The sequence below is a fragment of the Neolamprologus multifasciatus genome, chromosome 8 (genome assembly GCF_963576455.1).
Source record: "Neolamprologus multifasciatus chromosome 8, fNeoMul1.2, whole genome shotgun sequence".
Classification (NCBI taxonomy): domain Eukaryota; kingdom Metazoa; phylum Chordata; class Actinopteri; order Cichliformes; family Cichlidae; genus Neolamprologus; species Neolamprologus multifasciatus.
Window position 1 is genome coordinate 28,253,946 of NC_140446.1, and position 13,866 is coordinate 28,267,811.

The window sequence follows — 13,866 nt, forward strand, 5'->3', positions numbered from 1 at the left end:
GTGGCGTTACTTTCATTGGCTGTAATCACTGGTTGTAAATCGACATATAATGTAATAAGACTGAGGTCATAAAACCCAGGAAAGACACAACCTTGCTATCCTCTGTGATTATTAGTCTTCCAGGGTGCATTTACATATATATTAAACTATGCATGACACCTGAAGTGAACGGCAGCCTTCACTCATGGTGGAATCATCATTTATATCAATCTCAGCTTGTGAGGGAGGCCTAGCAGGGACGCATCGGACTACAGCACAGATTCAGCCCCTGTGCTTCACTACAAAGCCCTCGTGCTGTTTCCTCACTGTGTGAGCCGGCCCCTGTAACAGCACCTGTGCTTTTATTACCCGCAGAGCACCAGGCCAGGGCCTTTCCTCAGGGAACCAGCAGTCTGAGTGAAGAGTGGGAAATACCTGAGACATCAGAAAACTGTGTGTTTCTAGGCTGCAGATACACTCAGAGCCTCGGGGTTAGACCACTACGTCCTGATTTTGTAATAACGTTTCAACACAGTGAAGCAATCCAAGCTGTGGAAATATATTCTCAGCACTGCAGATGCAGTAAAGCCATTTAAATGAATACTAATGCTGTTAGTGTACTGTGTACTGCTTATGCCGCATGGCTGTTAGCCTGCACTGGACCACACGTGTGAAATGAGAAACTTTCTGCTTCTTACTTCAGATCAAACTGAGGTCATTGTACTCGGCGCTGAAAATCTTAGAAATATGGTATCTAAGCAGATTCTTACTCTGGATGGCATTACCTTGGCCTCCAGTAACACTGTGAGGAACCTTGGAGTCATTTTTGACCAGGATATGTCCTTCAACGCACATATTAAACAAATATGTAAGACTGCGTTCTTCCATTTGCGCAACATCTCTAAAATTAGAAATATCCTGTCTCAGAGTGACGCTGAAAAACTAGTTCATGCATTTATTACTTCCAGGCTGGACGACTGCAATTCATTATTATCAGGATGTCCAAAAAACTCACTGAAAAGCCTTCAGTTAATCCAAAATGCTGCAGCAAGAGTCCTGACAGGGACTAGAAAGAGAGAGCATATTTCTCCTGTTTTGGCTTCCTTCTGTGGAACCAGCTTCCAGTTTGGATTCAGGAGACAGACACTATCTCTACTTTCAAGATTAGGCTTCAAACTTTCCTTTTTGCTAAAGCATATAGTTAGGGCTGGACCAGGTGACCCTGAATCCTCCCTTAGTTATGCTGCAATAGATGTAGGCTGCCGGGGGATTCCCATGATGCATTGAGTTTTTCCTTTCCAGTCACCTTTCTCACTCACTATGTATTAACAGACCTCTCTGTATTGAATCATATCTGTTATTAACCTCTGTCTCTCTTCCACAGCATGTCTTTATCCTGTCTTCCTTCTCTCACTCCAACCAATCACAGCAGATGGCCCCGCCCCTCCCTGAGCCTGGTTCTGCTGGAGGTTTCTTCCTGTTAAAAGGGAGTTTTTCCTTCCCACTGTCGCCAAAGTGCTGCTCATAGGGGGTCATATGATTGTTGGGTTTTTCTCTGTATCTATGAAGCGCCTTGAGGGGACTTTTGTTGTGATTTGGCGCCATATAAATAAAATTGAATTGAATTGAATTGAATAGATGTTGCTTTTGTGTATATTGTTTTGAACAGCAGCAATGTGTAGAGCTCATGGTGATGCTTAAATGTGGTGCATGTTCCACGTGTCACCTTAATGCTGGAATCACGTCAGCACATATTTCTGCACAGCCATCAGTATGTAGACTTTTACATGTTGTTATAGGATGAGCTATAGCTCAGGAGGTGGAGCGGATCTAACTGGAAGGTCGATGGTTTGATTCCTGGGATGCCAGACTATCTCCACTTGGGCAAGATCCTCCCCCAAGTTGCTCTGTGATGCATCTCTCAGTGTGTGACAGTGATGTTAGATGTGTCTGTGTGAATGAGGTTGTGTAAAGCGTTTTGGGTGCTCAGGTAGAAGCAGTCCATATAAGATCAGTGTTCCTGTGAGCGCTGAAAGCCGGAGACACTGCAGCGTTTGCAGCTGAGATTCAATATCCTAAATTTTCCCCAAATGGTTTACAAGTAGTGGAAACAATGTTGCACATTTGATGTTTAAAAATATGCATATTCAATTCAATTCAATTCAATTCAATTCAATTCAATTCAATTCAGTTCAATTCAATGTTATTTATATAGCGCCAAATCACAACAAAAGTTGCCTCAAGGCGCTTCATAGATACAGAGAAAAGCCCAACAATCATATGACCCCCTATGAGCAGCACTTTGGCGACAGTGGGAAGGAAAAACTCCCTTTTAACAGGAAGAAACCTCCAGCAGAACCAGGCTCAGGGAGGGGCGGGGCCATCTGCTGTGATTGGTTGGGGTGAGAGAAGGAAGACAGGATAAAAGAGTGATTGTTCTCTATGTATCCATTTGTGGTTCCATGCACTTCTACTTTAGGTTTAGTTGCTGCCCCCCCCCCAATACCCCCACCCCCCATACACAATAAAGAACAGTTTAGAATATGTGCGGTCACCTCCAGCATGACGGGGCCCTCAGCTCCTGTGATCTTTGATCTGCATGACGGACAGCACCTTCATCCAAACACTGAGTGAACATGAGCAGTGTTGGTTTTCCACCAGGAGACTCTTCACACGATGGCTCAAAACATTATTCAGACACGTTTTTTCCTCTAATTTGTCACACATCTGTTTGCCCTCTGTGTTCAGACTGAACGAAGACAGCGTTAATGTTTCCCAGTATCAGTGTGTGTCCCGTGCTGGGGTGTTGGCCAAGTGTTTACTGTCTGACTTTTAAAAGAATCTGCCCTGAAAGGCCAACAGAGGAGAAAACTGAAAACAGAACAACACATTGTGGCTTTGCTTGTTTAATGAAGATGAATCTGATCTTATGTCATAGTTGGCAACTGTAGCCAAAGCCAGTGTTTCGAGTTAGCGAGGGAGCCGGTGATTGGCATTTCAGGGGGAGTTTCTCTCGCCACAGGGGCAGGGCGCTTGGCTAACGTTAGCAAAATCCCAACCTCTGATATTCCAAACAGACTGTTTTGGAAGCTTTCAGCCCTCAACTTCAACAATTTATCGGGGACTAATTAAAATGTAGATTTACGATGTTCTCAGATTGAGAAACAGTTCAGTCATTGAATTCCTTCATATGTGATGAAAAGATAAGTTTGTTTTGCACTCAGAGTCCTGCCCTGCTCATCTGCTGACTGCTAAAAAAGTCTCATACTCGTACAGCGAGGCACAGAAGCCAGCAGCGTTGTGTAAGTGTGTTAGCACAGAGTTCACGTCCGACCGTGTGCAGTCAGGCAGTCTGCAGCGCCTAAGATGGAGCCTCATTGGACTGAGGGAAACAGAGAGAGGTGGGTCCAAGCCACGATGTCTGAGTCAAGGGTGGAAACTCTGAATGTTCTCGCGCCACTGTGCAAAAAGCTGCAAGCTATTACACATCACAGTGCAGCCTCTCGAGCTAAAAAAAGAAACAGGGCTCTCCTCAGCTCCCCTCAAAGAAAAAAACATGCTCTTCTTAAAAGAAACATCTGCCCCCAATCCTCTGCTTCAATCCTGACGCATGCTCGTGGTATTTTCCATCTTTTTAGAAATAGTGAGCAAAGACTGAAATGAACCGATTTCGTCTGACTCGAGCTGCCAGTAGGTGAAGGCTCTTTGCGCTACATACAGCATGCTGTGGAAGAGATACCTGCAGGCCACCTGTGCTGCAAACTGAAGCTGCTTATTCATTTTAGCTGCTGTAGCTTTGGTGTTGAGAAGGTGGAGCTGCAGACACACACACGATCTCTGCTTCCCTGTGTCGTCTAATAACTTAATGCCAGTAGGACATTAATGATAAGACGTCAGGAACTCAGGAATGTATCATAAATTGGAGAAAGAGAGGACGCCGTGTTTTCTGATAAATAAGTGTGAGTGCAGTAATTGTTACCATCGCTCTAGCTTTGTTCTGTCGGCTCATACTTTAATTATTAAGTGTGATTTGGAGTCATTTGGTTCATGATTAACTCTTCATCCTCCTCAGTCTAATGCTGTCGTTGGTTGGTCGCTTCACTCTAATGCACTTCCACGAGCGTTTGGCTCCTTTATTACATAATAATTACAGTTCTCTGCTTTTATTTCCATGCAGAAACACAACGTTTCTGTTAAAAGATCATTGTTTTGTTTTTCAGGAAATGAAAAGTCTGTGGATGATCAGGGTGGTGTTTGAGATGCAACACGAGGGCGCGTCTGTACAACAAAAACACTATCGTTGCATTTGTTTGTTAGAGTAGTTCAAAGGTCAGACTTTCTTTCTTATCATCTGTCCAGAGAAAGTCTTACTGGTGTGTCTGAGAGTGAAAGCAGCTTCCAGTAAGAACCACTCCCTCAGCATCCCAGCAACACCTTCACCAGACTAAACCACCTTTGTGGGAGTTTTCAGTGATTTGGCTCAAACCAAAACCCTGCTCGGTTATTCGGTCCATCCATGAACCACACCCGCCTCTCTCCCACATCAAGCTGACACATACTGAAACACAAACACTCTCCCACCTGATAAATCATGACTTTGAAGTTGCGTCTCTTGAGCAGCTCCGCCTCGTTGTTCTCCAGCTTCTTGATCTGGCCTCCTTGCTTCTCCAGCGTGGCGCGCACTGTCTTCACGTTGACGCTCACCTTGCGCACCTTTTCCATCATCTTGTTGACACTGTTGGACGTGGTGCTGTGGCTCTTGGTGAGTTTCGTGAGCTCGCCTTGGATGCTGGTCACCGTACGCTCCATCTCCTGCTGCCTGGCCTCCAGCCCGCTCTGGGTCTGCTGGATCTGGTCCACTGCCCCGATGATCTTGTCGAGCAGCGAGAGCACCATGACCCCGTTAACCTGTGGATCGGCTTTAACGCCGTCATCTTTGTCCTCGGCGGCGTCCCCTTCTGTGCCCATTGTGGACAGCTCTTTCTTGGCTGCGGCGAGGGCGTTGTCTTCGTCATCTGAAGGTGGAAGGTTAACCTCATCATCAGAGATCTCAGTGAGCGTTTGAGGCTCCAGCTGGGCACTTCCAAACTCCAGTGCGTCCATGGCTGCCATGTTGGTAGATTTTATAAAGTGTAATCAACCTATTTCACCACAGTTTCTTCTGGATTACTTTCTCCCTCCTTATCTTCCCACCTGCGTCTTCCTCTGCTCTGCTTTTTTACTTCCTATTCACAAACTCTCTGATCCCTCTCCAGCACACGTACATAGAGCCCGTCTTTCTCGCTATCTGTCCGTTCTGTCTGAAGCTCCTGGAGTCAGTGATCAGGGCGAGCGATGCTGGATGTGACCACATGAGCGTTAGGATGTAAATGGCTCACCAGGCAGAGAGATCCTCCAGTCAAGCTACAGCCGGCAGCGCTTTTTTTTTTCCAACCCACCCTCCCTTTTTTCCACTGGGCTGTCCTCCTCTCCTCACACCCCTCCTTTATCTCCTCCCTAAATTTACAAATTTCAGTATGACTCCACCTAAGTCCAGCCCCTCACGACTCGACGGCACACCCACACGGCCTAGCCCTGTCCCACCAGCGTGGCTGAAATAGTTAGCAGAGCTGCACGGATCTGCTCGTATACAAGCTGAGGCACAGCCGGAGGAGGAATGCCGAGCTGGAGCTATTCTTGTTTCCATTCCTGTCTCCCTGCTCTCCACAACATGGAAAGCAGCAGTGGATGAAAAACACAAAGAATAGAAAGCAGCTTGGAAAAGCTACCAGCTTACAGTCTAACATTTAATACTATTAGGGTAAGTTGTCCCAAAGTTTCAACAACAGCTTGAGTCGTAGCGATCAGGCCCTTTTGGGGTTCAGATTGAGAGCTTGTTTAGACTGCAGCACAAGTTCAGACCAACTAGTTTTTAGACCGAGGCTTAAGTCAGCGCCAGCTGGCTGTGTCGGCTCCAAAGACGTTGATAAAGTATAAACTTCTCTCCACAGAAAAGAAAACAACCATGAGGTGCTGTGGAGGAAATGTATGATGTCTTTACTAACCAAGAAGTCACATCTGCCATAAAAGTGACATATCAAACATGTGTCAAGGAAATATTCTGAAAGTCAGGTCACCATCTGGTAAATCTTCCTCATTTCAAGCACTGTCGTGTAATTTGTGACAGGAAGTAACGCTGCATCTGCAACTGGGTCAGATCAGCAGGATTATTCACATCATCAATCTAAAATAAAGTAATCACATTACAGGTGCAGCTGTTGCTTTCAAAGGGCACGGGACATTATGATGCCTTACCTGCATCCATCATCACTGACTCCTCAGACGAGTCTCCTCCTGGGTCGTTGTGCTACTTCCTCAGTGTAACCCAGTGATGTCCTTGTGTTCTCCTGGTGCTGACGTCAGCCTCTCTCTGTATAGAGTCCCTGGACCTTGGCCTGTTTTCCTCCCCCGTGGATCCTGAGTGGATAAGCGTAAGAGTGAGTTTGGACTGGATTATTGTGTGGATTGCTGTGAGTGAGCGTGTGAAGAGGAGTTTGGACCTTCCCCTGGCTGCCCTGGACCCAGCTTCGTCCCCCCAGCACTGTATATATGTGTATATCTCACCTGGTGACACCTGTGTAAATAAACTCATTCAGAGTCCTGTGTTTGAGTCATGCACTCGTAATCGTGACAGTTATGCAAATGGGAACTGATAAGAATTTAGTGATTATTCATTATCAATATCACTTATCGATTCTCATTGGCTCCAGTTTGAGGGTCACCATCACCTCTCAGCAGCATATCAAAGACATCCATGCACATTATGCTGTGTGATCAAACATCGTGCATGTTGCAGGTGTTCCCGCTTTGTTGTGATCGGTGATGTTAAAAAAGTGAACGCACATATTACACAGAACACTTAAAAGTAATGCAGTAGTTACTCCAGGATAAAGACATTCGTGTTCGACTCGTTACTTTCATGTTTCTCTGTAAGATGAACACTGTCACATAATTACCAGTGAACAATATAAACCTACAGGCTACAGTCACACACACCAACACAGTCCTGATGACCTCACGCGTGATCTTTCTCTGAGTGTGTCGGAGCACAAAGCAAAGATGAAAACAAAGAGACTTCATGACGGTTGTCACGGTGATTCTACTGTAGAAACATGAACAGGTAGAAGCTGCAGCCTGACTGCTGTTCAGCAGCAGCTCACGTTATCGCTGGGCTGGGTCAGCACTTCCTCAGCTTCAGCATCACTCTGCGGTCTTGGCTATTACAGTTAGCATGCTGTTTGTGCAGGTGCTTGCTAAGAGCCAAAGTTGTGTTAACAGTATGATGCAGCTGTTTCTGTCTCCACTTTACGCTCTCATCCTTTCTCCTACAATAATAAAAGTCTCGTCCATTTGCTCTAAACTGCGCCACTATTTCCTCCTCTGAAATCAGCTGATCGTAGCGGGAGCACAAGAACAGATAAACGGGATCGATAGGCAGGCAGACGCTTCCAAGGAACTGGACTGCTGGGAACTGGTTCTCTACAAGAACCAGTTGTGGATTCCCATCCCTATATGCAGATGATATCTGTCTATGAAGCCAGATGATAAGGACCCATTAGTCACTGTAGGAATGTCATAAACACCATTTTCTGCTTCTAGATAAAACTCAGGTTATGGTGCTTTGCTCTTTTATTACTTGTAGGCTGGACTACTGTCATTTGTTATTATCAGGATGGCAGCAGGAGGCTTCCCATGATGCACTGAGCACTTCCTCTTCACTCACCTGTGTTTGTACACCTCTCTACATCTAATCGTTAGTTATTATTAATCTCTGGTTCTCTTCCTGTCACTGTTGATGGGCCTGGTTCTCCAGGAGATTTCTTCCTGTTCAAAGGGAGTTTTTCCTTCCCCCTGTTGCCAAGTGATGCTCACAGGGGCTCATCTGATTGTTCTCTGTGTGATTGTAGGGTCTTCACCTTACAATGTGAAGTGCTTGGAGGTAACTGTTGTTTTGATTTGGGACTATAAAGTAGCAGAAACAGCTTCAGCAGGTATGCTCCAAGTCTTACTTCATTTTCATCTTCACATACAGCAGGATGACTCGTCTCCATCACCATGTCCTTACTGATGGAGCTCCAGTCAGCCATGACCTGCTGGAGAGCTGTCTCCTTATGGGGTACTGTCTCTGTAGATGATGTCTTTGTGTTTTTCTCAGCGCCATGGAGTGATCAGCTGATCAGCTCTGTTCTCCAGTTCCCACAGCATGCAAGCATGGAATAGCATTTTAACTCAGCTGCCATGTGAAAACTACCCCAGCAGTGCACTCAACCCAGAAACTGCTGCAGACACACAGTGGAGTGTTTACAGACACAAACTGCTCACAGACTGTCAGGTGTCTCATTGCAGTGAGAAGAAATGTAGACCTGTTACTGCAAAAGAAGCTTTCTGTGGTCTAATTATTGACCTGCTGGCTGTTACAATGAGTCCTTGCAGAGGGAATTCATCACTGCTGTTGTTGTCTGAACCCAGTTTAAGTCAAAGCACAGTTTGAACAGAGCTCAACCAAATGACTGAGGCTATGAATGATAATGGATCCTTAACACCTCGGCTCCACTGCCACCAGGACAGATGCAGCTCGACCTCGTCGTGCAACAACACCTGCATTCATTTCAGATTTAACCTTCATTTGCATATTTAAGACACTTCATTCATTGCTTATTTAATTAAACTCTTTACTGTATTTTATTTTTGTTTTTGTCATCTGACCTGTTCAGTTCTCTGATGTTGTATCTTAATGAGTTGGTAAATGTTTTCATGCTTTAACTGCTGTGCCACAATCATTTCTCAGCTTCTGGGATAAATAAATTATTTTGTCATCTCTTCTAATCTAATCTTAGCAACAAAACTTCGCAAATGTACATATCTATGACTGAGTCAGTGTAAAGAACAGACAGTTTACTGAAGCACTGACTTTGAGTGTTAATGATGACAGGATACCTCTGCCCTCTACGCCAGCGGTCTCCAACCTTTTTTGCGCCACGGACCGGTTTATGCCCGACAATATTTTCACGGACCGGCCTTTAAGGTGTTGCGGATAAATACAACAAAATAAAACTAGTACTGGTACCGAAAAAAAGAAGATTTATTCATAACACGCATGAAAAGACCCAGGAAAAACGAGTTAACGATAAAAACGATAACAAGATAACGCTGAAAACCAATAAAAACCCTGAAAACTATACATTTCACACCTGAGCCTCAACTCTCGTGGCCCGGTACCAAATGACTCACGGACCAGTCCGAGGGCCGGGGGTTGGGGACCGCTGGTCTACGCCATGACAGCCACCCCAAAGGTGAAAGCTGTTTACTTAAATAAGTTGCTTCATAATATCAGTCAAGAAGCTGTGAGAACAAAATCTTTTAACATGTGATTTTTAAAAGACGCTGATTTTAAATCTGTGGAAATCCAACCAACATCGTTCAGTTATGCAGTCATGTTTGGTTATTGAAGGCATCTCCATGGCACACGTTATGAAAAACACATGGCACACAGAATGAGGCAGAAGCTGCTCCGTGCCGTCGTCTGCTGTGGTCGTTTATGTACATTAAGGGAATTCCTGCTCCAGAATTGCTCACTGGCAGCTTCCCAGTGTCCTGATTTAAACCTGCACCATGTGGAACTGAGAGATGCTGAAACTACTACTGTGGCTTTCGTAATAGGAAACTTTCTACAGGTTCTCATTAGTACTGACTCAACATTTGGCTAGTCGTGCACACAGCATCTGTTAGCCCTTAAGAGGGGCTCTGGTAGCTCTGCTCTTTAGCTGGTAGTAATAAGAAAGGAGGCATCATAAACATCGTGACGATCAGTTAATCAGAACTTGATATGCAGGTCTTCATGAAAGATTTGGGAGCTAAAAACGACGTGTAGATGCAAAGCTAAGTTTTCTTGATGCTTTTGATCTCTTTCAGTGTTTCTGTGTCTTCATGTAAAATAGAATAGAATAGAATAGAATAGAATAGAATTCAACTTTATTGTCATTGCACATGCACAGGTACAGGGCAGTTTGTATCCATCCAACACCAAAATGCTCAGACATCAGGGCTCAGTGGGACTGAGCAGTAAGAATCGACCCCGCACACTGTGATAGGTCAAAGGGATGTATCCCGCAGAAAAGCCGTGAATCACCTTCAACATTTAAAAAATAAATAAATTTATCAATTAATTAATCAATTAATTAATTAAAAAAACAAAAAAATCCTTCAACATTTTCAAAATAAATAAATAAATTAATTAATTAAAAAAACAAAAAAAAAAACCAAAAAACCTTCAACATTTTCAAAATAAATAAATAAATAAATTAATTAATTAAAAAATTAATTAAAAAAACAAAAACAAAAAAAAAAACCTTCAACATTTTCAAAATATATTTCCATTGAACTGATTTCCCCATTTGCTGTATTCGCGTGTTTTGCGCATCCTTCACATCTGAGACGTGTAAGTTCGAGTTCACTTCTATGTCCATCGTCAAAACGAAAGAAATCCCTGAGATAAAGATACAGTGATTTTACTTTGAAATCCTCCATCGCACACGTTTCCTGCTGAAGTGTATCTGACTTGACGCAGCGCAGGACCACCGCAGCATCCAGGAGGAGACTGAAGTGTGCAGAGAGGGCTGAGCTGCAGCTTGTGAGGTGAGTGTGGATGCTGTGGAGGATGTTTGAGGATTAGGAACCACAGTCCACGTTTGTCCGTGGGAGCTGTGAGGCGGTGGTCAGCTCCTCTGTGTTTGCAGTGAGGTTTATTTCAAGGTTAGTTTGACGAGCAGTGATTCGTGTTCTCACAGAGGTGGCAGGATGAGGCTGCGGGGCACTTGGTATCCTGCCACACAGCGGAGCTACGTCGTTGTTTATAGATATTCGTATTTAAAACGAGCATGAATGAAGCGGCTGTAGGCCTGAGCCAGCAGCGTCCTTGAGCAGTGAAGGACGGAGCTGCATCAGCAGGGATGCAGTGACGTCAGCGATGCTCTGTAAGCCTCTGTTGATGCACCAACAGGAACTACATGCATGACGTCGATGATTATTAATCCTGGTGATTCCTTATGTGGCTTTCATCGTGCTGAGATGTGGAGCCCCAGCCTGTCGTGGGGCCTGGTGCCCGTAAAGCCGCTCTGACAGACGAGCATTAGCATCTTTAGCCTGTTCTAGCATCATCCGTTTACTTACAGTACACGACCTGCTAAAACCAGACTCCTGCCAGCGCATTCATCCTCTATACGATTTATGAAATGTGTGGTGTTTCCTGTCTGTGGGGTTTTTGGTTTTTACAGTGCACTCGTCTAATTTGACTTCCTGCTGCTGTGCGCTTCCATCAGCACCGTGCAGCTTAAAATGAGCTGATGATGGACAGATGCAAGATTATGGATGTTTGCACCCTCATACAACCAGGAGGATGTTGTGTCTCATTAGTGTCACCAAGTGACAGGACTTTGTGTCGAGGCTGTAGTAGCCAAACATTTCAGTGTTTTTCTCAAAGCAGACTTCCCACTTTATTCTCAAAATAGAATAGAATAGAATAGAATAGAATAATCCTTTAATTGTCCCACAAGGGGAGATTTGGTTGTAACAGCAGCCAAAAGGACACATATACAACAAACAGTACACAGGACACAGAACAGAAACATACACAACTTTTCTTACATATTTACATTAAGGACAGTGGTTACTATAAACAGAGAATACTGTACAGTTATTAAATAAAATAAAAAATAACTACAGGTAAGAGGCAAACCAGGTTGTGGTGCGAATCGGTTAATTAACTTATTGCAGTTACAGCATTGATGTAAACATCTATGTTTGTTGGGAGCAGTTCACATTGTACAGTCTGACAGCTGCAGGGAGGAAGGACCTGCAGCTCCTTCATGCATGGAGGATGCAGCAGTCAGTCACTGAAGCAGCTCTGCAGCAACATCTACATGCATGTGGTGGGAGACTCTGTCCATCAGAGATGTTATTTTGGCCGGAGTCCTTCTGTCTCCCATCACCTGCACTGGGTCCAGGGTGCATCCCAGAACAGAGCTGGCCTTCCTGATGAGTTTATCCAACCTCTTCCTGTCAGCTGCCGATGAACTGCTGCTCCAACATACCACACTGTAAAAATGACAGATGCCACCACAGAGTCACAGAAGGTCTTTAAAAGCGCTCCCTGGACTCCAAATGACCTCAGCCGCCTCAGCAGGTAGAGTCTGCTCTGACCCTTCCTGTACAGAGCATCAGTGTTGTGGCTCCAACCAAATGACCAACAATATTTTTTGTTGGTCCTAACACTGCGTCTTATGTCTGTGGTGTGTGGGAGGTGACCCCGATGAAGCCCCCACAGAGAGGACAGGTGTAGAAATGCCCCCACCAGGGTGTTCACCTGCAGCTTTCTTGTGCTCAAACACAGTTTAAAGACATAAATAACTATTTGGTTATTTTACAGATAAAACACTGAAGAAAGTGATTAACTGCAGCCTGTATAAACCTGAAAGCATGCTACGCTTTATTATAGGAAAGTCTGAAGAGTGCAGTCAAGTTTAATGAGACTACGGTATATTTGCTATATTATCTAGTTATTGTGCACCGTGTGCTTGTTATTGAATCTTCCTGTCGTTGCTGCAGTGTTTGTTGATCCTAGCTGAGGTGGAGGTCAGAGGTCATCATGGGGGAACTGTTCAGAAGTGAGGAGATGACTCTGGCCCAGCTCTTTCTCCAGTCGGAGGCAGCCTACTGCTGTGTGAGCGAGCTGGGAGAACTGGGCATGGTCCAGTTTAGAGATGTGAGTATGAATGGTGCCAGACTGACACTGACAAAGTCATTTTGATTATCATGGTGTAAGCTGGTTTTAGTGAAGGACAAATCCCAGTAATACATTTTGAAATATGTGTTTCTTTTTCTAACAACAGCTGAATCCAGATGTAAACGTGTTCCAGCGCAAGTTTGTGAATGAAGTGAGGCGCTGCGAGGAGATGGACAGGAAGCTGAGTGAGTGCTGAGTCCGACTTTCTGCTCCCTTGTTGTGGTAACGAGGTAATCACTGAGTTTCCTTGATGAACAGGGTTTGTTGAGAAGGAGATCAAAAAAGCCAACATCCCGACAGTGGACACTGGAGAGAACCCGGAAGTTCCTTTTCCCAGAGACATGATTGATCTGGAGGTAATCAGCCGTTTCCAAAACAGCGTTTCCTTCTTGTCCATCGCTTTTATCGAGTTGGTACAAAATGTTGTATCTATCAAAATAACGTTTCAACATTATCACAATTAACTGTGTGTGTTTGTCAGGCCACATTTGAGAAGCTGGAGAATGAACTGAAGGAGATAAACACCAACCAGGAAGCTCTGAAGAAGAACTTCCTGGAGCTGACGGAGCTCAAACACATCCTCCATCGAACGCAGCAGTTTTTTAACGAGGTTTGCTCACACATGCACGACACAGACGAACAAAGGTGTTAGAGTGGCTTTGTTTATGCGTCGATTAAGGCAGCAGTCAGACAGCAGACGAGGACATTAGCTTTGCAGCTACAACACTGCAGTCAAAGGGATTGTCTGGAGCCGCCTGCTGGGCCTCCAGAAGGTTTGGGACGAACACAGTTTTGCAGTTTTACCTCTGAACATCGAGGATCTTATTGAAGTGCAGACTTTTGGCTTTAATTCAAGACATTTTTGAACGATTTGATTTAAGAGCTGCAGCTTTGTCCATGAACAGTCCCCAGCCTTCAGGTTTCTGGGACTGACAGCAGGTCAGTCAGCTGTCAGTGGTGCAGGCCTGGTGAGGCCAGAGGAAGCAGACACGACGTCTGAAGTTGATTTAAAGTCTGGACTTTGTGTTTTATGCCTTTCGCTGCTTTTAAAGGTAATTTTAAATACG

General features: G+C 44.7%; 2 protein-coding genes across 6 annotated transcripts in view; one reads left to right on the forward strand and one right to left on the reverse strand.

The window, feature by feature from the left end:
- The window catches only part of cavin1b (caveolae associated protein 1b), a 30,852-nt gene extending 25,440 nt beyond the window's left edge, over positions 1-5,412 (reverse strand). The window contains exon 1 of the mRNA XM_085171530.1: positions 4,561-5,412. Within this exon, the coding sequence (XP_085027656.1) occupies positions 4,561-5,091 (531 nt within the window). The 5' untranslated portion in view covers positions 5,092-5,412. The remainder of the gene's footprint in view (positions 1-4,560) is intronic.
- A 5,113-nt stretch (positions 5,413-10,525) lies between these two features.
- The window catches only part of atp6v0a1b (ATPase H+ transporting V0 subunit a1b), a 31,523-nt gene continuing 28,182 nt past the window's right edge, over positions 10,526-13,866 (forward strand). For 4 of the 5 annotated variants that reach the window (XM_085171522.1, XM_085171525.1, XM_085171526.1 and 1 more), the window contains exons 1-5: positions 10,526-10,653; positions 12,622-12,778; positions 12,906-12,984; positions 13,058-13,155; positions 13,281-13,409. In XM_085171522.1, the coding sequence (XP_085027648.1) occupies positions 12,662-12,778; positions 12,906-12,984; positions 13,058-13,155; positions 13,281-13,409 (423 nt within the window). In that variant the 5' untranslated portion in view covers positions 10,526-10,653; positions 12,622-12,661. The other variant, XM_085171523.1, reaches the window with a different exon arrangement.